At 44.2% G+C, this 25,712-nt stretch overlaps 1 protein-coding gene across 9 annotated transcripts in view; it reads right to left on the bottom strand.

Moving 5' to 3' along the window:
* Window positions 1-25,712, bottom strand: part of HMBOX1 (homeobox containing 1) — a 103,669-nt gene that overhangs the window by 36,078 nt on the left and 41,879 nt on the right. For 7 of the 9 annotated variants that reach the window (XM_039697608.1, XM_039697613.1, XM_039697610.1 and 4 more), the window contains exons 2-4: window positions 21,379-21,462; window positions 8,970-9,449; window positions 6,809-6,894 (exon numbers count right to left, since the gene is read on the bottom strand). In XM_039697608.1, the coding sequence (XP_039553542.1) occupies window positions 6,809-6,894; window positions 8,970-9,449; window positions 21,379-21,401 (589 nt within the window). In that variant the 5' untranslated portion in view covers window positions 21,402-21,462. Of the gene's footprint in view, window positions 1-6,808; window positions 6,895-8,969; window positions 9,450-20,137; window positions 20,194-21,378; window positions 21,463-25,712 lie in introns of those variants that run through there. The other 2 variants (XM_039697615.1, XM_039697614.1) reach the window with 2 other exon arrangements.

Here is a 25,712-nt window from a genome sequence, read left to right as displayed (position 1 = left end):
GCTGCTCAGCAGAGCTGTGCCCAAAAAACAGACCCTGATTTTCCCAGACCCCATTCTCAGAGACTGCCTTGCCCTCAACTGACAGAGTTCAGGAACAGCTGGGGCAGCCAAGAGCTGCCTGCCCCCAGGGCCCACAGTGAGATCTAAAACTGAGTTTATACTACTGGGGAAGTGGAATTATTCAACCAAACACAGCCCTCAGACTCTGCCAAGTTTACATCAAGTAACTGTGGAAGCACACAAGTTAATATCAGAAGAAGGCAGTATAAGTTGATAACACTCTCTGGCCCAAAACAAGGCTCCAGCCTAGCTGAAATCCTGCCATCTGCATGCCTGATCACCAGTGCAAAAATGTGCAGCTCTTGACCTATTATGATTTATAAAAGCCATTTCTTGTCCTGGGCTGTAGGACACAAAGGTTTGTGTCTCCCTGCTTTTGGCTGCCCTGCTCCCATTAATTAATCACAGTTCCAGTCATTTACTTGTTTACTATGGTCCACTTACACTTATTGCAGTGAATTAGGGTGTGTTGAGTGTCTGGATAACAACCTAAGATACAAACACAAAGCACTGGTAGATAAAAATTATAAATAGAGATTAAATGTCTGCCATGAGTGGAAAATCTGAATCCTGCTCAAGAGGCTGCCTGACACTGTCACACGTGGCACAGATGTCACCACTCCAGACTATGTGCTCAAGGGCAAGGCACAGCAGCAGGAGCCAAAAAACTCAAGCTGGGTCTTGCCATGTCCACTTTCATGGAATCACAGAAAAATCTGAGCTGGAAAGACCTTTAAAGGTCATCTAGTCCAACACCCCCTGCAATGAGCTGGGACATCTTCAACAGGATCACGTTGTTCAGAGCCCTGTCCAACCTGACCTTAAATGTTTCCAGGGATGGGGCAGACACCAAATTCCTGACCAACCTGTGCCATTTTCATTGTAAAAAGCTTCTTTCCACAAATGATGCACTGTCCCAATGTCCTGAACTGCATCAGTTCTCCCAAACAGAGCTGGATCTGTGCTGGGATCCTTTTGTGGCTGTCATTTAGCCACAGCAGCTGAGCCTCTGACCTACTGTGAGTCCTCACAGCTCATAAAGCTGCTTCTGTAAAATGTTTTTAAGGCATAAAATTGATCTGTACCTCAGCAAGGTTTAGAGGCCCCAAAACTATCCCAACAGCTTGACCAAGCCAAGGTCACATGCAAAGTCTTTCAGAAGAACTCATCCAGGATTTCCCAGTGCTGTGAGATCCAAACCTATCCTTAATTTGTTTAAATGTAAAAAACAACCCCCCGGGTTGTCATGTCAGAGTTTCTTGCATCTCAAGTGGGTTTCACACAGTTGACTCACAGGACAGTGACCAGCAGGACCCTCCTGTCACGTTGTCTCTAATCACACTCTGCTTTAGGGAATTGCACTGGCAGGAAAAAAGAAATCATCCTGCTGCCAGAAGCAATTGATGAAATAACTTCTCTGGAGTAGTGAAATTCACCCTCCAAGTGAAGCAGGGACCTCAAGGAGGGCTGTGGTGCCCTGGGCTCAGCATCAGCAGGGCCAGGAACACACCTGGTTATGGAACCAGCAGTTTTCTCCCTGAAAATGCTGAAGGAAAGTGGTATCCAAAGGATTATTGCAGCTCAGATGCACACTCACTCCTTCCCACAGCAGGTCACACTTCCCAGTGATAAACAAAAACAATCTGTGCTCACTGCCCTGGCCAGTCCTGCTGTCTCCTACAACTGATTAGGGGAGAGTTTCCCCTCCAAAAACATAAAATAAATGGCAAAATACATCACCAAGAGAAGGCCATTGCTATGTGCAGCTCAAATCTGCTCACAACCCTCAACTCTGCTATTCACCAAGTCTTTGGGAACTGGTTTTCACCTTCACTGATAGATTTGTTCAGCAGCTTTGCTTTGCATTTCTTTAATGTTTCTTTCAGAAGCACCTGGAACACATCAGAGCTGGAGAAGAAAGTTAACTGACTGTGTTTTAATTCTTCACTTTGTAAGCCAAGTCCCAGATTCAGAGAACAAGTGCTTGCAAAGGACATCTATCAATTTAGGAGATTAGCAAAGCTTGTTTACAGAAAACCTGCAAAGATCAAAATCATAAAAAACAAATCTCTGTGTAGTCATGACTATTAAAAAAAAAAAAAGGAAGGAAAATGTTTCTCAAAATGCAGCTTCATGCCATTTGAGATGATCAATAATTCAAGAATTTTCTGAATTCTCTGCACAGTGGAACTAGTTAAGTTTCCCTGTGTATTGGCATTTGCTCAGCATCCCTGTGTGGGTTCCAAACCTGTGGGGATTTTATTTGTTCCAGCAGTGCTCCAAGGCTGCCCTCCACTGCACGTGTGTTTAGCATAATCTAAAGCCAAGTCCTGGAGATCTCCTATCAATTAAGGCAGAGACAGGAGGACAGGGCTGGGTTGTACAAGCAAAATAATTGGGAAGGGTACCAGAAATGCACCCTGGAAAGCTCTCTGTTATTTAAAAACAACCCAAAAAATTACTTTGCATTTTACTGTTGATGGGTTTGGGGGTTTTTTTTTTGGTTTTTATGTTTTTAAGAACTGAAAAAACTGAATTGAAATTTCTGCTCTGTAACTTCAGAAAAATAAGGGTGGGTTTTTTTTATTCTTTTACTCCCTATGTGTAAAAAACAGGAAAGGTAATATTTCCAAACCTTGCAGAGGCATCATCCATCAAACCACTTTAGCCCATCTGCAGAGGGCTCATCCCTGTGCTCTCCTCCCTCTCTCCTCTACTGTAGAACAGAAAGACATCAGCTCCTGAAAATATTTCCCCACCCTCCATCTAACTTTGGAAGCTCAGACAGCATCTCTGAGAGAAGTTTACATTTCTCTCTTCATCCTCTGCCTTCTGACCACAACCTGGTGGCCAAGTACAATTCTTGTGGCAATTTAAGCAAATTCCAAGACAAGACTTCAAATTCCAATTGATAAAAATCTGGCAGCTCACCTGCCCCACGTGGGGCAGAACCCCCAGCCCTGAGCAGGCTGCAGTGATGTTAAAAGGAGCTCCAAACACCAGGAGAGGAAATTCCGCAGGAACTATTATTAGCTCCTGTTTATACTGTCATTTTTCTTATCAGTAGGAGATTATTTATACAGAGCCCAACCCAAGTGCTTCTTGTTTATCTTATTACAGACACCATTAAAAAAGTTTCTATAAAAAGCAGCTCCTGTTTTTAGGACCAGCACTAGTAAGTGTTATGCTAAGTTTTTGCTTCTTATCAATCATCCTTTATTTTCAAGTCACTTTTTAATACCCTGTTACTATTTTCCAACCTGCCCTGTCCTCTCCATACACCAGGCAGCCCTGTAAAATGTCTTCCAGGTTTAATTTTTCCCGTCAGATTCATTATCTAAATGATTTTTACAGTTTCTGGTAATTTTATAAGGATTTAGAGAGCTTCAACATTTTTCTACTGCAACAGCTGACTTTAACCCTCAGCTCTGTGCTCCTCTCTCCTGCATCCTCCCTCTCCATCACTTGCCTCGTGCTACAGCAGGAAAAACAAAAAGGAAAAGCTGTTTGCTGATGCAGAACTGCTCTACAGAACTATGGATTCTGTACCTGCTTTGCAAGGTTAGAATTAAGACGGGAAAAAGGAAAAATGTTTCTGAATGAAAGTGTGGTTTGAAGAATTAGCAAAATTAGGCAAAAAGGAGGTTTTGAGGGGTCACGGTTGCAGTAGAGGTTTCTGCACCAAGGACAGAACATGGCAAGTTACAGAATGGGGATAAATAAGGCAATAAGGACAGGGGAAACAGAGAATTGGTAGAAGTTGTAAGGAAAAGCTGCCAGCAGAGGTAGCCAAGCCAAGCCACTCTCCTGGACAGAACCAGCCTTCAATTTTTCATTTCTTTCTTGCCTCTTCCCAGGGCAGAAGGGATGAAGACTAAAAGCCAATTTTTCTATTTTCCTCTTGTACAAGTAACTTTTTACAGAAAATCTTTATCAGTAAGAAAAAGGCTGTAAATCTTGAGGTGATGCCATTTGGGATTATACACTCTGCAAAGCCTCTGCCTATACAAAATGTTTTTTTACTGAACCAGAAGTGGTTTCCAGACATTCCTTGGGAGTCTCTTCCCCAGCTGAAAGGGATGTTGGAGGCATCTGAAGAACACTCCAAGTCATCCAGCACTCATCAGGCTGAGACAGCTCTGGAAGGGAGAGCCCTGGGACGCTCTGCTCCGGATCTCTGTCCCGAGCTATTTCCAGTCACTCCTCACCACTCCCTGCTTTGGAGAGGAAGCTGATGTTTCTCCCTGCTAGAGCGGAGCACACTCTTTAATCTGGTCCTTCCAAACATGTCTTTGAGATTTACCATTTCCCTCAGATAAACCATTACTGTGCAGTTAGGAGTGGCATGCAAGAGCTTCCACAAGGCCGGGGGTTGATTTAAGATGAATCAGCTCCCACCAATCACACAGAGGATGACTGAGATGCAAAGATGCACTGTTTTCCCATGGGTTTGGCTCAAAAATAAGATAATAACATGATGCCTTCAGCTCAGCCCTCATTCTGCCCCACTGACACCCTGCAGTATTTCTCTGTGGATCCCCCTTGTGCTGCACAGGAGGGTTGAGTGGGAAGGGTGTGAAATCCAGCCAGCCATGCCATGTCTCAAGTGGATGGTTGGTGTCAATTGCTCACAGGAGGAAACAATGAGAGCTCCCAAAAGCTAAATGCCAACTTAATGCCCACTGAAATCCAAGAGAACAGGCTCAGAATGGAAGGAGGGAAAGGATCAGGTGTGAAGAGATTGGTCTTGTGTTTCCTACAGGTATCAAACACATGCATCAAGGGTAAATTATAATTAATCAATTAATTATAATTAGATCCATTCCTTTAACTGACACAGACTTGGATCTGGTGTGGTGATTCTGATTCAATGACACCACAACTGGCAGTCCCATTGACCAAAAAAAACCCAAACACTGGTTCCTTTTGGAAAGACTCCTTTGGTGCAGTTTTCCTCTCTTTGCACTCTTTCTCTTGCAGGGGAAGCCAGCCTGACTTTCTGGGTGCTATACAGAGGTTAATTCAGAGATGGGTTCTTCCAGGATTATATTCAGGCAAGGAATGAACAAAAGCAGAAGAGTGACCCACTATGTACCAAGATTTTAGAGTTCAGGTACAATTTAAGCAACTCAACTTATCCATTAATTTTTGAAGTATTATTGCTAACATCTGATAAGGCAAAAAAACATCCCTTACATTTACACAAATTGTTCATCTCATGATTTTCAGGATGAAACTGAGACTGGGGAAGGACAAGTCCTTTTACCCAGGATCACAGAAGAGGTGGAGACATAGAAAGAATTCCTGGCTCTGTGGCTCAGGCAGCAATTTGTGCTTGCCCACCTCAACTGCTGCCATGTCTGCAAACCCACAGCTCCCAGACAGGTGGATTCCTATGACATTTCAAATCCTGGAAATATCATAAAATAACAACTTTCCTCCTACTGCTTTGGCATTCCCAGACATCTAGGAACCTTAAAAATCATCTATTTCAAGATCTTTATCCAAGCTTAGGTTAAAAAGTTAATAAATCTTAGAGGTGTAACATGGGATTGAGCTTTTTGAATTTTATCATCAAGTCTTCATCCTAAAAGAAGGGCTGGAGTGAATCCAGAGCAGGGATTGGAGCTGGGGAAGGGCTGGAGCACCAGGAGGGGCTGAGGGAGCTGGGAAAGGGGCTCAGCCTGGAGAAAAGGAGGCTCAGGGGGGACCTTGTGGCTCTGCACAACTCCCTGACAGTGAACAAGGGACAGGATGAGAGGGAATGGCCTCAGGGCAGGTTCATGTTGGATATTGAGAACAATTCCTGCCTGGAAAGGGCTGTCCAGCCCTGGCACAGCTGCCCAGGGCAGTGCTGCAGTCCCTGTCCCTGGAGGGATTTAAAAGCCCCGTCGATGTGGCACTTGGGGACATGGATCAGTGGTGGCCTTGGCATTGCTGGGGGATCAGACTCAATGGTCTTAGAGGGCTTTTCCAACCAAAATGATTCTGAGGCTGATCCAGGCAAGGCCTGTGTGCCTGGAAGGGAGAAATAACAACACCTCACCCCATGGAGGAGCAACAGGACTTTGTTACCTCTCTGTAAAGCTCTGGGAACACACCCAGGGAAGAAGTGGCACCACTGCAGTGAGTTCACCAGTCTGGGTGTGAGAGACAACTCAGGGCACAGGACACCCAGAACTGCTGCTCCTTCCAGGTAAAACCTGAGTTGGTCTGGTCATCCCTCAACCTCCCTTCAGATTTTTATTAATTGTGACTCAAAGGATGGATGAAACTTCCAACTCTCATCCTCCAACTCCTGCCTGCAGTGTTACCAGCTATAGCTGTGTCTCCTGACTATTCATACACTTTTTTATATATAAATACACATTATCTCTCTCTCTCCATACCCAGAGATGCAGATATGCATCTATTTGCCGCACTCAACAACAATTTAAGAATTAAGGAAAACCGTTTTCATTTTAAGATAAGAACTTCAGGCTTTATTATAATGCTGTAAAATAAAATCTGCCAGCACAAGCCACAGGAAAAAAAAAAAAAAAAGAAAAAAAAAGTGATTCACTGGGGAAGTTCCATGATGTGCAGGACAATGGGTCTTAAATCAAAGGCATACATTATCATGACTAAGCTGACAGATCTGCACTGCAATGCAGAAAGCCAAGTGATATTCCAACATCTGCACCATGCTCAGACAGCAGTTCAGACACAGAGATTCCCAAAATGAGGAAAGGACTCCCCGAGCTCTTACCTGTTACCTGTGCAACAACTGCTTGGGAAATCCTCCGGTTGGCGAGGAAGGCTTTGATTTCCTCCTTGATCACACTGCTGTCCCTCCTACCAAAACAAAACAACAACAGGACACACAAAAAGAGGGACAGACCAAGAAGCAAAATGCCTTTATTTCCTTTATTTAGGGGACAAGGAATGGGGAAGGCTGGCATTAAAACAGCCCAAGTGCCTCAGTGCTGGACACTTCTTTTAACAAGTGTCACGTTTGATCAAAGCACCATAGCAGGAGAATGGATGACTCATGTCCCATATAATTCATATTAGGTGCAGCACTGCCATATGGAATGTACAAAGTTTCATTACACAGGGATGAATAAATCTCTCATACCAGCATAAAAACCTCACTCGTAAAAATGAGGCAGAAAAATAAAAAATAAAGGATAGCAGGGGCTGCATGGTTAGTTGCTCAAATGAATATGCATACACCAACCTCCTCCAGCATCCCAAGGAAAAGATCCAAAATTTTGCAGCCTCTGTCCTCACACCCTTCCTTTAGTACCCCACTTAGTCCCGAGGTTGCACTGAATGAACTGAGATCTTTGTATGATTTTTACAAGGTCTGCACAGGTAGTTCAGAAGGGGCTAAAACTGTGCTAAAAGCAAATAAAGTGGAGGTTGCATATGTACTGTGATACACAGCAAATTTCAATTGCAATAAACACATGCTTTGCCCCTCCTCTTTCTCTCTCCCTTCCTGAGAAGGGCAGGCAATTAAAACCAGCCTTTATTAGGCCTTATGAGACATCTCCCTTCCCCTTCTCCCCTCCTGCCCCAGCTGCACTGAAGGCAGACTCAAGCTTGCAAATGTAAATGCAAAACAAATGCTGTGCTGTGGGTTCATTTTTATTTCTGTACCCAACACTCATCATCATATGCCTGCAAACACAAGCAGTTTCAGTTTAAACAAGCACTAAAAGCATTACCTGAGACTCACTGCACAGGAACCCAAAGCTCAGCCATGGGAACTTGGCACTCTGCTCTACTCACCCCCTTCCTGCACGACTCCATCTTCCTGCAGCCCACAGCAAATGAGGTTGATGGGCTTTTCTTACTGCTCATCTCTAATCCTCTCCCCCAAAAGCCACATCTGTCCCTGAAATCTCCAAACTACTTCCAACACATTTCCATTCTGGAGCTTATGGACTCCAGTCCTCCCACAGCTACTTCAGGAATGGTGCAGTTTTGGGGGAATAAAGAACAAATTCCAACATTATGACCAAAATTGTTTTGAGACATTTGGCCTTTCCTCTTATTTCTTTGTGCTCTCAAAGCCCACTGACTGACTTTCATCCTCAAGAGTATAATCCCCTCCTTTCATCTTTGCCATAATGCTGAAAAGAAAGCTGCTAAAAGTAAAGGAAGGTCAGCCCTGAAAAAAAACCACCCAATGGCTCTCAAAGAAAACTTCTGCTTCTTCTTTATTATTTGTATTTCCCTGCATCATTCTGCAAATCCCTGCCACAAACTATAAACAAACAGCATGCATCCTCTCCAGATCCCACTGGAAAGCACTGACCAACCCAAGCTGGATTCCCTACTCTCCCTCTACATGGAAGGAATTACAATGGGTGTGAAATAGTGGAGGAGGAGTCATGTGAATTGATATTTGATCAGAATCTTGAATAGAAGTGAAAGAGTGCTCTAACATCAAGCCCAATTTTTGGTGTAGCACTGGAAAAAGTATTTCAACAGTCAGACTGTGGGACACTCCCACAGGGCCAGGGGATGCCTCCCCAAAGCAGGTGAGAGGTTCTGGGATGGTGAGCCTTGAAGCACTGGCAGGAACAACTGCCTGAAGCAGCTCCTGCTCTCCTGACCATCATCATCATCATCATCATCATCAAATCCTCATGGAACAATGTAGGTTGGAAGAGACATTTCAGGTCATTTAGTCCAAACCTACTGTGATAAGCAGGACTATCTCCAACTAGATCAGGCTGCTCAGAGCCCTGTCCCACATGACCTTGAACATTTCTTGGGATGAGACACCCACCACCTCCCAGGACAACCTGTGCCAGCATTTTACCACCCTACAACCCCTATCTGAGCAATCTTCCAATGCACCCACTCCTGCTGAGGCACTTCACACCTCCCTACCTTCTACAGAGACCTCCACTCACCTCATCAGCTCCTCCACCTTGTCGTCGATGTCCAAGTCCTCCTCGGAAGCCTCGAAGCTGTAGGACCTCTGGGCCAGGCTGTTGGCCAGGGGGTAGCGGGTGGGCGACATCTTCCCGTTGAAGGCGGACAACCTCTCGTTACTCTCCCTCCCGTTCTGATTCGTAGTGCAAGGCTGTGGGGAGGTGTCGTAACTGTTGCTCGGGGACGGGGACATCCCAGAGTGCTGCGTCTGCGTGGAAGCCGTGGCCGTCGAGGAAGACGCCGGCACGTTGTTGGTGCTGTTGCCGTAGGAGCCGCCTCCGTAGCCAGACCTTCTCCCGAATTTGTCGCTGTGCTCTTGGTCCAGACGGTCCAAGGTTTCCAGGGCGTGCAGGATCTCATGCCTGGTCATTCCCGTGCGTCTCAGGCGCTGCAGGAGGTCGATCTGCTCTATGGTGAATCTTGGCTCGTCTGTGTAGTGAGACATGGTTTCCAGCAGGCTGGAAATGAGGGAAAATACAAAATACTTCAGTTCAAGAGTTCTACGTGGCACATGGAAGGTACTTTATGAATTCTGCTGGAAAACTTAAAGACACACACATGTGGCAGCTCCAAAATTCACCTCCAACCAACCTCAGTCAGAAACCTGCCATGAATGCCAACCTCACTACAAATCAGAAGGGCTCATTTTCCTTGGAGCGCTCCAACAGAATTTCAGACCTCCCCTGACATTCCCCACACCTGCACCAACCCTTTTCATATTGATAAACCACTGCTACAGAGACTGTTGTTTGTGCCCTTTTGTTTTTGATAAACCACTGCTACAGAGACTGTTGTTTGTGCCCTTTTGTTTTTGATAAACCACTGCTACAGAGACTGTTGTTGCTCAGTAATTATGGCTGCAACTTGATCCCAGAGAAAATTTTGCCCAGTGTTAAGTACCCACCAGACAGGAAACTCAGATTTCTGTGGTGGCCACAGATCTGAGTTTTTCTGGACAAGTTTTCACCAGTTATGACATGAGACTTATGAATCTCAACTCTTTCAAATCTTAACTACAAAGAATTCGAGTTGCCCTAACTTTTGTTGCTACCTTGAAAAAAAAAGATAAAAACACACCCAGCAGAAATTCTAGTGGCCTGTAGGACCCAAGTTGATCTGACTGAAGTTGGATTTCTGAAGTTAGGAACTTTTGAACCTGGAATGTTGTCACAGATTGCCTGCCCTGACAAGGAAAGTGCAGCACATCCAATTACACCTGAGCTTTCATTTAAAGAAATAAGTCTTCAGCTTTTTCTCCGCCAAAGACTGGCTTCTCAGGTAACTCGACTGTCCTGGTGGCTCAACAAAATCATTTTAAACTCCTGAACTTCCCAAGGTGCCACAACAATGAACATTATTTGCTGCAAAGCCCAGAAACGGAACTGAAAAATACCACAATATGGTCCCTTAATTGTGCTTCTTTCCTAAGTCTCCTGGCTACAGATCCAAATGTCACACAAACAACAAGATCTCCTCCTTCAGAACTCTAGATCTTGAGAAGGAGGAATGGCAGATGGAGGGCAGGCAGAACTTGGCAAGCAGAATTCGGCATTTTCCATCCTTCTCGGGAATCTTCTCGTGAGTCAAGGGTTTATTACCATTCCTGCAGGAGAGCAGGGTGAAGAGATCACTCAAACTCCAGGAGACGTGACAGAGCTGATGTACAATCCCTGAGAGCCAGGGCAAACCACAGCTGAGGGAAAGTCAAGGAAGAATTCCAAGGACCCTGTGAAAGCCAGGAGAGGGACGATGGCTGTCAGGCTGAGAGACCTTCCAGGGACAGGGCTGCCTATTCCTCCCCACAAATTTTGAGAATGACTCCTCATGTCCATTTCTGCCCTGGCACAGAGAAGTTCCTAACAGGAGTCACGGAATGACTCAAGATCCATAGCTGGGGCTGAAGAACAACACTGAGTACTGGCAAGTTGGAGTAGAGCTGAAGTAGAGCTGTAAAGACACAGCCAGGATGCACAAATCCACAAAAATGGCACTTGCAGCCTGGGAAATACAGAAATTACAAGAAAACCCCATCTTTGTCCTCATCCAGCAACCACTGAGCTCCTTACATAGTTTCGTGGGAGAAGGAAGCAGGAGGACAATGCAAGGGGATGACTCCCATCCAAGAAAATGCCTGTGTGAGAAGACAGACGTTCCACATCCACATCAGCGCTTCAGCCCAACGGGAATGTGCTGTCCTCCAGAAAACTGATTACTGGAAACGTCCAGGCCATTTAAAATTTTCCAAGACAAGCACCCAGACTGTTGAACCACGGGAGGGCACGGCAGGCAATGCAGCAGTCGACCTGCAACTGACTGGAATTGTAACAACCACAATTTGGAAGTGGCATCTCAGCCTGAGACCTTCGGAGCTTGGCGGGGAGCTTTTGGAAACAGACGCTGTGTTCTAGATTTGGCCTCTGGAGGAGGCAGGGCTGCTCCATCCTCCTCTCCCAGCTTTGGGAGAAGTGTCACAAGGACTTACTGACTCATCACAGCCAGCTCCAAGCAGCACCGTTTTCAAAGAGAAAAATCTCTTTAAACATCTGGCCTTGAGGTGGTTTTCAATGGATATGCCAGCTCACCCTTCCTCAGGGCAACACCTGGTTTGGACACTTCTTAGGTGTTTCTAATGTCACCATTTCCCAGATCATTTATCTGTCAGTACCAAGTTTCATGTGCTCAAGTTCTTTGTTTGAACTGGAGAATTTAATGAGCCAGAGCCTCCACTCAAAATTCCTACTTTACAGACTCTTCAACATTTAATACTAAAACATACTTTAAATTATTTAATCGTCCATTTATTACAGATGCAGAAACTCAGAACTTTTGTCCTTGTAGCCCCGTGAACTAAAAAACTCCCATCTGACAAAAACAAGACTTTCCAGATGGCTTCAAAATTGTCAAGAAACACAGACTCATGGAATTACAGAATGGTAGTTGAAAGGGGCTGTAAAATCATTTAGTTCCATCCCCTGCCATGGGCAGGGACACCTTCCACCACCCCAGGTTGCTCCAAGCCCTGTCCAGCCTGGCCTTGGACACTTCCAAGGATGGAGCAGCCACAGTTTCTCTGGGCAACCTGTGCCAGGGCCCCACCACCTCCTGCAGCAGTTGGTGGCCATGGCCAGCGATTCTCTCTAAAATTTGGGTGTCATTCCTAATTTGTCTAAAGTGCTAAGGCTCAGCTCCTGGATCTGGGTGCCCAGGCCAAATTAATCTCCTTTAGTGAATTACACACCATGATTTGGTGAATCCTAAGTGTCCTTTAGTGAATTCCAGCTAATGAAGTGCAGAGTTCTCAGATGCAGGGGCAGGGGTTGACCTCCCGTCGCTCGCGGCCGTAGGAGGGAAAGAGCTCCAGCCTCAATTTGTACCTCTTTGACACAGCTGAGCTTGTGCAGGAATTTCAATTCACAGGGATGCAAAGGCTGCTTTTTTCTGCTGGGGCAGAGAGGGTAAGGCCACCCTCTGCCCCAGGAATAAGATATTCAATGATTTATAACTTGTCTTCTGGAGTCCTGTTCATCAATGGACTTTAAAGCCATGAATAAACTAATGTAAGAGTAGCAAACCTAATGTCAAATTAACTCCATGACACTGTGTTTAACACAACCACTGGAAAAATGTGGACAACTTGGAAAGAAAACAAAACAAAACAAAACAAAACAAAACAAAAAAAACTAAAATAAATTTTCTGCTTGTCTGTACATGCAAAGAATTCTTCCAGCCCCCCTGAAACTTTTAAGGCAACTTCTGGGTAATTTTTAAGAGGTAAGAACACCAAAATTAGAATATCTCCCTGCTGGTCTCACTAATATCATAGAGAGATGCCCAAAGTGCCTGGTTTATATTTGCACACTCAGCAAATATTGCACTGACATATCTCATTGCTCTTCTTGATCTGGAACTCTTGTACCCATCTTCACGTGCTTTTCTACACAGCCATCAGATCTAGAAATAATGCTCCTGAGGGACTTTTATGATTGAAAACAGCTGCAGGAACTTGGAATTTTCCATTAAAACCCCAAAACAAATATTGCAAAATGTGGTATTATTGAACATGTTCCAACATTGCCAACTATCCACAACTTTTTAATGAATAACTACAGCAAGCATTATTTCGAACTGTTACTCGAGCAGGGCTTTGGTTATTTTCCCTTTTTAAAATATTTTAATAAACTTATCCTGTTTAAAGATCAATTTACAAAGCAGTTAATTAAATCAACCGTTTTAGAATCAGCCTAATTTCATTCACCTCATTAATGAGTGAATATTCTCCACCACTTCATCCCCCCCACACTGCAGTAAGAGCCTCTTATCCTCCTGCACTCCTCTGGCTACCTTTAATACAATTTATTTCCCCCTCTTTTTCCTTGTGAAATACAATCAACTGAAAAAGTAGCAAGGAATAAAATAAGATAGAGAGAAGCAGAATGATTGGAGGGTATAGAAAAAAATCAAGATGGAAAATTCTTTTCCTGAGAACAGGGCTGTGGACTGACTTTGCTGTAAGCAAACTGCTGCCTGTGTAGCAAAATATCCTCTACATCCCATGATTTATCTGCTGTCAATACTCTCACCACTGACCATGGGCTGTCAAATTTCCTTGGGGAGACATCCCAAAAAAGAGAGATAACCAAGGAAGAACAGCTGTGCATTTTTCTCCCTGAAATTTTGCAAGCAAAACTTCTGCACATTTCTAATTAAGCTCAAAACTAAAAGTGTCTGATTTTTTAACAACTGAATCTTGCCCTAAAGTTTCTTTAGGTTCTGGCAGAAAAAAATTAAGTAGCCTAAAATATCAAACTTATTTACATTCCTTACACTAAGTTGGCAATCATCCCCAAAAAGATGGTCCAATTGTACCATTCTAAAGCATTAAAACTTCATGCTTATATTTCACAGCTCATTCTAAAGCAACCAGAGGTACCTGGCATATCACATGGAAGGGAGAACTCTAAGGAGGTAAATAAAAAGGAATTTATTTCCAACCCAAACCCGCAGATATAAAATATCCAGCAGGTCCCAACCAGCCCAATGCAGCACCACTCCTTCCCTTCTAAGGGGACTTTGTGGAGTGGAGAATGTTCAGGGGCTGCTCTTTCTTATTCCATCAAGATTTATTTACTCTTTTTTTAAAATGAATTTCACCCTTTGGATGTGGGGTTCCCTCCCCAGTTTGACTCCTCTGATCTCCAGTGGGGATACAAGGCCAGAGTGCTCTCTTCCCTTCTTTTCCTGAACTGTATAGAGAAAAGTAAGGAAAAACACATCAAGGGCTTCTCACCTACTCTCACAGCCCAAGCCCACGCTGATACAAGAATCATTTACCCAACACTTAACTTTCTAGGTGATGGAGCACAGCAGAATAATCCCATAAAAACAGCTACGAGCTAAGTCCATGTCCAATTGAACTCGCAGAAGTTCAAAGCAATTCAATTACCCGTTTGGGAATAAGGCCAGACAGCAGCCTTAACACCTCTAACACTTGAGAAAATGGCTCTGGACTCTTTAATGATCACAAGAAATCATTTTTCCACTCTTCTACTCACTGTAGATGAGTAGGAAGCACTCTAGCATCACTGAGGAGATGCTCTTCTGCAGAGGTCCTTCTCCAATTCCCATTAAAATTCACAGCTTTATCTAATAAGCAAAGCTCAAGACTTACAAAACCAGTTGAGCTTTCTGCTGTAAGACCTATATTTGATATAATCTGCATAATATGGATGTGGGCAAGAGCCAAAGTGTTCAGAACAGGATCCTAAGTCTGGTAATTGGTTTAAGAATGATTCTGATCAAGTCCCATCAAGTGAGGAGAGCAGGATGGGGAGAGATGCCAACATTTCCCCTTCTCTGACACACAGCACAGGGCAGGACACCTCTGCACTGCACTGTCCTGCTTACAGGGACATCCAGGATTTGTAATTTCATTTATTACAGCACCAGCATTTTTCACAACATCACAGGCACCTCCTTGGTGTCACTCACGGCCATCTCACCATTTAAATGGAAGAGCAAAATCACGACAGCTGAAATAGGTTTTTCCAAAGTACACAGCTAAAAAATCACTTGTACAACTCATTAATTAAACCAGAGTTTTAACTACCATGACAGTTGGAAGTAGAACTCCTTAACCTGCCAGATTTTTCCTGTGTATCTGTGCATCCACTATTGGGGGGAACTGCAGCCTGAACAGCTCTGGAGGTGGATGCCCTCCTGATATTAAAAACGGGCGTTAAGGATGGCATTGCCATTTCCAAAGCAATGTAATTTGTTTATCACCCAGTCTGATATTCAACCACCAAATCCACATGAAGTACTGCTCCAGATGCTCCCTATGAGCACCAGTGACTACAAGGAAACTCCACTTCCAGCTGCCCACTCTGAATTTTTTAACCCTATTTTAGGTTGTGCAAGCTTGTTTCTCTCTCCACACATATTTATGAGATCCAAGAACCAAGCACAGTTTCATTCAGTCCTTCCTCTTCCACACAGAATTCCAGGCTGGTTTTGGTTGGAAAGGATTTTAAAGCTCATCTGCCATGGGCAGGGATGGCACTGAGAGATGAGGTTGATCAGGGCTCCATCCAACCCTTCACCCCATCCCAAAGGATGCAGCTGGCTCTTACAAGACACTCAAAGGAAGGGCTTCCATTGAGCTACAGCTGTTCCACCAACAGCACTGACATGCATCACCAAAAAATCCCAGAATCCCAAAATGCTCTGAGTTGGAAGGGACAGACAAGGGACAGACAGTCAAGCCCAGAAGCAAAGACTGTGTCCCTTCCAGGGCAGCTCTAAGGAACTGCAGGAAGGGAATTGGGGCATTTAGGGCATAACAGTATCCAGTCTTCTGAAATTCAAGTTTTGGCCTTTTCCATTCTTACTGAACAAATGGATCTCCTTCACTTCAGAGGGTGGGGAGGCCCTGGCACAGGTTTCTCAGAGAAGTTGTGGCTCCCCCATCCCTGGAAGTGTCCAAGGCCAGGTTGGACAGAACTTGGAGGCACCTGGGACAGTGAATGGCATCCCAGCCTTTGGAATGAGATGACCTTTAAGATTCCTTGCAACACAAACCATTGTGTGACTCAATGATTCATAGCAATATAAATATTTCAGAACCACCTAAAACTTTGCAACATATTAAGCAAAGCTGCCTTCAAAACCAGAAGCTGATGCTGTGAATTCTGAGGCATAACAGAGGATTAAGGATCTGACTCATCACTTATGCTCATCAGTTGCAACTCCAGTATTTTCAGAGGAGTTGTACCAGTTTTCAAAAGAGAGAGAGAGAGAAAAAGAAAGAAACCTCAGGCCTGAAGTGCTCATCATGTCAACGAACACAGAGCCATCCTCATCCATACGTTTGCATAATTATCTCCTGCAGTTGAAACTCTGGGTTCTGATTTTCAAAAAAAAAAAAAAAGGACTCTACTCCCATTCACCCTGATTCACAAACAAAATGTAATTCTTGTAATGACTGCTCTCATCCCAGGGAAACGAGAGCCTCGTGCTGCAGCAAGGAGGGAAATCAGGCTCCGAGCTGAGCCCCAGTGTCAGCAGCTCTGTTTAGGGATGCAAAACAGAGGCTCTGGAATGCAGAGCTCTGCCACACGCCTTCGATCAAAATGGGGACAATTAATAAGAGCAGCCTGAAACTTCTGAAAATAAATCCGGCGTAATCAAATACTCACCGCTACACAAATTAGAGGAGGCAAGCTGAGAGCAGAATATCAACACATCGTTTCTTCAGGAGGCTTCAAGTTTCTCAGCTGGTTAAAGAGCCCCAAACCCCGACTCACTGCTCTACACAAGCTGTTGTTCCACTTATTCTCTGAAATTCTCTGCTGATAAAATAATTTTAATGGATGCTGGCAGTGAGCAAACCCAGTCGTTTTGCCACTGGGGTGAGTAACTTACTCTGCTTTACATCTCTGGGAAAGAGAGAGGGAACTTGAGATTGATCTTACAAGGCAAAAATATAATATAAATGGCAATTATTGTCATAATCCAAGTCTTACAAAAGGGACTGACCTCTGACTAAGCACAGGGCTGGCAGCCAGATATTTCTGAATTCTACTCAAGGCACACACTGATTCACACTGACACCTTATCTGTCTAACCCTAACCTTCCCTACTTCCAAAATCTGGGTTTCCTGCTATTGTTGCAATTCTACAGCAACAAGGCAGGAATTCAAACCCTGAGCCTGGATTCAAGGGCAGAATGAGGGATCAGCAGGACTAACAAACAGAGAGAAGAACTGTAGTGGCAGCTGAGTGCTGAACCAGGGCCCAAAGCCCAAACCTGTGCCAAGAGCAAGGAGGAGCTCTTGGATTTGGGAGCCAAAGACTAAACTTTGGATATATAAGCTCTGTAACAGCTCTCAAAGCAGGACTTGTGTGCTTTAGTTACAGTAAATCTTATGAACACACTGAAATAGTGTAATCCACGTGAAGAAACAGTCATTAAAAAAAGTCATCAATAAAACTGAGACATGGGCCTGGCCTAGACACCAGACTGACACATCCCTGGAAGTATCCAAGGCCAGGCTGGATGGGCTTTGGAGCCACCTGGGATAGTGGGAGCTATCCCTTCTCATGGTAGGGGACGGGACAGGATGAGCTTTAAGGTCCCTTCCAACCCAAACCCCAAACACTCTGGGATTCTACAATAATTCATCATTTTCAGCCATCAAGATCACAGGGTACAGTGCTGTCTTCTGCCTCCTCCATTTTATTTCAAAATTTGACCAGTCCTTTATTAACATGCAGGCAGAGTCTCAGAACTCTTCTCCATCAATTCTGCCACCTGGGGTATCTAAATATTCCAATCACAAATCCTAGTGAGGCAGGGAAGCAACACTACACTAACTTTTGTGACCAAGAGCTCCCAGAGAGGGGCTGGACTTCGGACAAGTCCAAATGACTCCTTCAAAGTCACTCAGGAATTCTGCAAGAAGGCAGAATAAGAGCCTGGCCAAACTCTGAGCATTTTCACACATACAGGGTCCATCTATAGCATCACACATGACAAAGTGTAGGACAACTTTCAAGCAAAGCCATCATCAGGATTTCCACCACCTCTTACATGAAGAAAAAGAGACATTCTGAAGTATTTCAGGCATCTTCATTCTCCTCCAGGATCTACAACAACTAAAGCACTTCCTTAAAAGAGAAATTAATTACTTCAGAATACTAAAATCTAAACTCAGCAAACAGCTGAACCTCACCTACCCCTGTTTTTGTGCTTAACTACAAAGCAAATTATTTTCCACTAGAAAAACAGTTTGTAAGTGCAGCATTACTGGCACAGCCTTAGTGAAGACAGAGATTACACTTGGAGAACTCAGGAATAGATAACAGTGTCTCCTTGAAGAAAATAAATCATAACAGCAAAAACCATGGGCTTCTGGCCACTGCTGCTTCCATACTGGAGTTTTATTTTAGTTAGAAGCATTTCAGAAAGAAATTAATAACCTAATTAATGCTCTTAAAGCAACAAAGATGTCTTGTGTAACCCAGACCCAAACCAGGGAAATTTCCTGTATGACAGACAAGGCCCAGTGCACATTCCACACTGCCAAGGCCACCACTAACCCCTGTCCCCACGTGTCACATCAACAGAGCTTTCAAATCCCCCCAGGGAAGGGAATCCACCACTTCCCTGGGCAGCTGTGCCAAACCCTTTTGAGAGAAAAAACTTTACCATTCAACAAGATTTTATTCTTTAGGTCACTTTTGCTATGAAATCATGAATTAACTCATGTGGTTTATCTTGAAGTGAAACCAAGGAGTCAGGCAGGACATTGTTTCAGTTAAAGAAGCTAAAAAAGCCAAATGAATGCTCCCAGTCACCCACTAGTTACACAATATCTTGTCACCAAAGACAAAAGGAGAAAATCAACTGAGTTTTCTGTTACCTGAGTTTTAACCTGTTCTGTGTCACATTTCAAGGACACTGCACAGGTACAGCTCAGCCTGGTGATTTTCTAAGCCACTCTAAGTCCAGTGCCTGCTCTTCAATCCATGCTAACTTGGTAGGGTTCACACTCCTGTTCTTTCCTTCCTGTTGTTTTTCCCAAATGATGACAAGGCTTCAATCCAGTCCTTCCCCATCTGCATTATTCACCCTGATTTTCTTTTATTCACTCACCAGACTCCCCTGCCATTGCTGGCAGTTAAATTCATAACCACTGGCCTGATCATCCAGGTAACTTTGAAGTGATGACAGTGAAACTGTCTGGTTCTATCAGAAATCATAGGTTGAGGGATGTAAAACACAGTGATAGTAATAGCTCACTATTAACACATATTAATTAATCAATATGGACTACAAAGCTCAAGTAATTACTCCCATATTTATGGGGAACCCAATAGAGATAGAGCAGTGTTGGCTACAGGACTTAGTTTTAGACAAATTCTTAATTCCTGGGAGGCCAAGATCAAGAGCTCTGTGTTCACACCACACCTCAAACTCCTCTCCAGCACTGACTCTCAACCTACTAAGGGTAAAAATGAGGCAGTGAAATGGTAATTTGCACCCAGGTAACTCCTACTCTTAGGAGTAACCCAACTACTCTCTTACCACAGCAGTTCTGCAATTCTTCAAGCTTAATCTTAATCATTATTTAAATTCAAACTTTTAAAAAAAGATTTTAAGGCTCCATTTTCTTCTTTCTCCTTCACAATCCCGTTTACCCTTATTAAAAGATATCTCTGGTTTAATCTGGAAACTTTCTATCTAAATGGGTCATCTTGGCCCATTTCCTCTAATTTAATACTCTCTAATCCCCTCCAAATAAGTTCCCCCCAGTTTTCCCTCAGTCAAAAATTATTCACCTGTACTTCTACAGCATCTTCCATGGCCATATTGACTGCATATACACTGGAATAAACCAAGAGAACTGCTACTGCTCTGCTGGGAGGTGGCAGCAGAAAACTAACAGGGGCAGAACACGACTGAAATTGAGCTAAAGCACAGGAAATTCAAGCTGTGCAATTCCCAGTCTGGAAATTTCTGACCAAAGCCTGACACAAAGCTGTGAGATGTCCTTGTGCTCACTCAAAGCACAGAGGAGCTCTGAGGTCACCCAGCAAACTCCAAATTACTGGGATAACAAAGATGCCCAGGGTGAGGTGGCCTTACCTCCAGACTTCTCTCCTGCTGTGAACCAGATCTTTACAATTTCAAGTGGTGATTTTAATACTGAAATCCAACATACTTCCAGCTAAAAGGAAGAAGAGGAGGTGGCTCAAGGGACTGGCAGCAAAGTAGGAAACCATCAGTTTTGAACAGAACACTAAGCCACCGGCAATAGAAAATCACTAATTAATGGCTTTTGGAAATCCATTGGAATTTGGTTTCCAACACTAAATCCCTGTCAGTCATTATTTTTTTGCTGTGACTCCTACAGAAGGCTGTGACTGCGCTGCCACTTGCACTATCACTGTCCAAGGATACATCTTCATCCTTGAGATAATCCATCAGGGAAAAAGTGATGCATCCACAGCAGCTCAGCTCCTTGCTACCTATCCTGCAGAAAAGGTTTCTCTTTCCAGACCTGACAGAAGGAACAATCTGAAGCCAAGAGGTCAAAGTATCTCAGGATCTGATTTATGGGGGATGAGTATTTGGTTGTGCCTGTGACAGGGATATTGTGAACAGCCACACAGGACTGGCCAGTGGGAAATGAATGACAGCACACTGCAGGTTAAGCCATTCCTTTCAGCCTGACAAGCTTCAAAATTTGAATTCATTTGCTTATTTATTGAAGAAACAGCATGGAAACCAATTAAATTGAAGCTATATGACAGAAGTAATTAAAGGAACAAACTGATTTCAAATTCCACAATGAGATTTGGACGACCTCAATTGGCACTGAAGATTCTTGCGTTGTTTGGACTAACACATCCAGCACCAGGGCTAGGTGAGGAGCCCTAGGTTTTCTGTCTCTGCCAGAGGCTACTAAATTTAAGGTGGTTCATCCCTTTCAGCAAATCTAGAGTGGTGTTAAACTCTTTATCCCTCTCATTTGTTCAGTTGCTGTATGGAGATCTCTCCTTTAACACTGATTTTTCTCTGATCAAGACTGATTTTCTAAGTACTGCATCATTTTCCTTCTGTTTCACTGACAGAAATGCAGAAGCACAAACAATTCATGAGCCAGACCAAGTGAGCAATTCAACATTACTACTCCCTAATTTAAATGTACAGTTATTTATTTTACTATTCCAGGTTTAAATCTTCCCCTAAACCAGTGAAACTCTCCAACTCAGCCAACTGCTCATAATCATTGTAACCATTTCTCTGCTCTTTCTAGACAATTTAACAGAAGAACGCCCCAAAATTACTCTTAATTGTTATGAGTTTCTTCAGCTTGTACTTACACTACTGGAAAAGTTCTGAGCATACTTTACATGAGGATGGGACGTTACAAAGCCTCTTGAGGGTCTTCAGTGTTATTCACCATTCTGGAAGACACAAGGAAAAGATCCAAGAACATTAGAGATGTCTGGGAGAGGCAAAGGGATCCAATCACATCATTCTGGATAATCTGTCACTAATCCAGACTCACAGACTTCAACGCACACGGTAGATTCTTATAGAGAAAGTTGATGGCTGGTGTTGTAATCAGTCCAGAGACAAAAATTTAAATTACAATTGATTTCTTTTGGCCACAAGTAAATTAATCTATGCAATCATTTAGCCTTATGACAGTTACCTAGCCTTTTAACTCACAAAAGCTATTAAAAGGATTATTTGGCCAACATCCGCAAAGAGCTCAGGAGACAGGTACTGTGTTCTGAGGAGGAATGACCTAATAGAATTTTCCTCAGCTATCACTGCTGATGTCTTTCTCCACAAACTAACACGGACTGAAAGTGCTCCAAAAGTCAAACTATTAACCAAGAGGAAAGAGAAAAGCAGGATGTTATATCCAGGCAGAGCTGGGATAGAAAATGAGTGGGTACAGCAGCACAGGGAGCTGGGAGCACAGGGATCATTTCCTCTGCTGCATCTCTAACATCAGCAATTGTGGATTGTTAATCCACAGAGAGCAGCCATGGATTGGCACATCTTGGCTCTTCTCAGTGCTTAAAAGTGGTCCAGACATTAGAGAATGACTCTTCCTCCCTCAACACCTGCTGAAGATGTTGGGGAAGAACTGCACCTCTCTCAGACAGAGCCCACTGGACACACAGGGATGCAGAGGCACGGAGCTGGTTAGGCTGGAAAAGCCTTCTAAGATCACAGAACCCCAGAGTGGGGTTGGAAGAGACCTTAAAGCTCATCTCATTCTACCCCCTACCATGGGCAGCAACACCTTCCACTACCCCAGGCTGCTCTAAACCCCATCCAGCCTGGCCTTGGACACTTCCAGGGATCCAGGAGCAGCCACAGCTTCTCTGGGCACCCTGTGCCAGGGCCTCCCCACACTCACAGGGAAAAATTCCTTCCCAATATCCCATCCATCCCTGCCCTCTGACAGTGGAAGCCATTCCTTATGTCCTGTCCCTCCATCCCTTGTCCCCAGTCCCTCTCCAGCTCTCCTGGAGCCCCTTTAGGCCCTGCAAGGCGCTCTGAGGTCTCTCTGGAGCCTTTTCCAGGCTGAACATTCCCAGCTCTCCCAGTCTGGCTCCAGAGGGGCTCCAGCCCTCGGAGCAGCTCCGTGGCCTCCTCTGGTTTCACTCCAACAGCTCCCTGTGCTGAGGACCCCAGAGCTGGACACAGAATTCCACATGAGGTCTCACAAAGCAGAGCAAAGGAGGAATCACCTCCATCAAGACCATCAAGTCAAATTATTACCCCAGCACTGCCACAAGTGCCACATCCACACGGCTCCTAAATCCCTCCAGGGATGGTGATATTATCTCTACGTGTTTTTTTCCCCTTTTTTCCTCCATGAAGAACCTCATGAACTTACAGGACCAAAGGCTGGGCTGAATGAGCTTTCCCAGGAGTGGAAGCACTCAGCTTTTGACCACCAGCTTTCCTGGGAGGTTTCAGCCTGTCCGTAAGAGCCTTCTCCCACCCAGCTGTGGCCAGGAAAAGCTCTGGGTGTTTCCAGGGAGGGGAGGTGCTGAGAGTTGGCTGCTGCTCTTCCAGAACAACTCACTTGGCCCACACTGAGGTCCTGAGCTGCCTCTTTCTCTCCAGGAAAGAGGTGACCAAGAAGAATTGTCCCAGCAGACCCCACAGGCCACGTCCTGTGAGCTGGGAGAGAATCAGTGACACCAAACCACTGATGGATGGAAGAGCCAAACACCCAGGTCCCTCCCTGTCAGCCACCCCAAACCTTTTAGAGAGTCTTCCCCACCAAACCCCTCCTCTGTCAAATCTCTTAACTGCATTTTAAACATATTCCCTGAGGCAGTCACAAAAAATATGAGATCATGCTGCTGACTTCTTGCCAAATTTTAATACAGAGAGCTGTTTTGTTTTCCAAAGAGGAACAAATTAGACTGAATATATACAAATTTTCTGAAGGTCAGAGGGGCTAATGATAAAGAACTGGAGTCCTCAGAGAAAGATCTGCTTCCAGAGTGAGGAGTATGGATGTAGCAAAGAAGAAAACCCAGAAAGGAAAAAAAAAATTGCTTTCCATCATCATGAAATGCAGGATTAAAAGTAGAACATGAGGAGATGAGATAAGAGAAGCAAAGAAAAGACTGCTGTAACTCAGGTTTTGAGATGACAAAGGCAGGAGGATGATATTGGTGATAGCAATGAAAGAAGAAAAAGCTGGTATGGAACTCAGATGTTTTAAGAGAAGAGCCATTAGGATCTAGACCAAATTTGGGACGTGATTAGAGGAGGAAGATGAGCTTTTCCAAGAGACTGCAGATCTGTGAGTGCAGACAGAGGACGACAGGATTTCAGCAGAAATAAACAGCAGCAAATCCATGAGAAACCAGGGATAAATCTCTGGTTTTGCTATGTCGAAGTGCCAGGCAGGTTTACTACACCCAGAATACAACCACAAACCGTCCCAGACGAAGTAAGGAAGGACAGGGAAGGCTCAGGTCTGCCTTGGGAGCAGGGCTGCTGAAAGGAAACCCAGCTCCAGAGAAAGGAGAGGAAGCTGGTGCTTCCTCCAGGCGCTGCCAGCCCCAGCGGCCACTACTGAAAAGGGGCACAAACAGTCTTTGACTCCACGTTGGTCTAAAGTTCAGTGGCACAGAAATACCTTCCCCACCCCCAGACACATGTGAGAAGTTGCTCCAATGCTTTTGTAGCTTAAGGGCACATCAGGCAGGGAACAAGCAAAGCCTTCACCTAAAATCTGAGTCAGAACAGTTCAATCCTGACCAACAGAAATTCCATCAGTAACAATTCCTGACTCTGAATCATGATTCAATATCCCTCTTTCCCTCAGTCTCCTTTTAGCACCAAAGCAGTCTGAGCACAGCAGCCAAGGCAGGTGTCACCACTCTTTGTGGTGATATGGGAGTAAGAACTCACAAACCTTTGCCCTTTTCTCATTATTCATTAAATAAATTATCTGCTAAGCCAGGGAAAACACAACCAGCTCCCCTTCCTATTTCTGGTAGAGACAATAAAAAAAAAAAAGTCACTATTAATATGGAAATCATGGCTGCAGTTGTAGAATCAGATGTAATGAACAATCTTGTCCCCAGCTTAAGTTGCTATAAAGGCAGCTTAAATTTACAATGGATGAGTCTTCATGGCAATCTGTTTTTCAGATATTAAAAATCTCATTTTCTCGGTGCCAAGGACAAGTGGAAGTGTGAAGCACTGGAGTATCAACTCTGCATTTGTCTCACTTGACATGAAATCATTCTCATTTTAGTTCTGATTTTTAATACATTCTTGGGATCCCCTTCAGTTTTCTTCATTTCTCACTGTGTGCAATTAAATGTTTTGAAGTAGAGTTCACCCTGATCCACAACACCCAGCAGAAGCAAGGAGAAAGTCACTTGGTAAAGATGAGGCTGATATCACTTATTTGGAAGAGAAACTAATTTTCTCTTTTAATTTCTGAGTGACTCACACAGTATAATTTTTTTTTAAAAGCCATCATTTCATATTTCACTAATACCTTCCTTGGTGAGTTCTTAAAATGGGCTTTACAAGTAACAAACTAAAAGCTTTTGTCTTTGGGGAAGACAAACGTCAAGATTTTGACCTAAGTCAAACATGAACAGAGGGGCTGAATTTTTGGCTTAAAGCCACCCAGGGCAGTGGCTGAACACAGCAGAGGCCCCACCATGACAATTGTCACACACTCCTGAAATGCAGAGCCACCAAGGTCCAGGCTGGTGAAGAAATTCAGCCCTAAGAACAAAGTTCTACCACTGCTGAACTTGCAGTAACGGCAGATCCCCAACTCCATGCATGATTACGAATCAATACTCCCCTAGAAACAGCAAAAATTTTAAAAATTTAGGTCTTTTACTCAATGTACAGCTTAAGGTCTGTAGGAATTGTCAGGTCTTCTGGGTGGACCCTGTGCACACGTGTGTACACATGTCCATGAACGTGTTGGGGAGGTTCAGGCTGGACATCAGGAAGAATTTCTTCATGGAAAAGGTTTTTAAACATTGGAATGGGCCCAGGGTGGTGGTGGAGTCCCCATCCCTGGAGGTGCCCAAGGCACAACTGGATGTGTCACTCAATGCTGGGTGACAAGCGTCTGTCAAAGGTAGGACTCAATCAAATTGGATTATTTTGGAGGTCTTTTCCAACCTAAATGATTTTG

Source organism: Passer montanus, unplaced genomic scaffold (assembly GCF_014805655.1).
Source record: "Passer montanus isolate IOZ18808 unplaced genomic scaffold, ASM1480565v1 scaffold119, whole genome shotgun sequence".
Taxonomy (NCBI): Eukaryota; Metazoa; Chordata; class Aves; order Passeriformes; family Passeridae; genus Passer; species Passer montanus.
The sequence above is the reverse complement of the archived record's forward strand: the minus strand, read 5'-3'. Positions and strand labels throughout refer to the sequence as shown.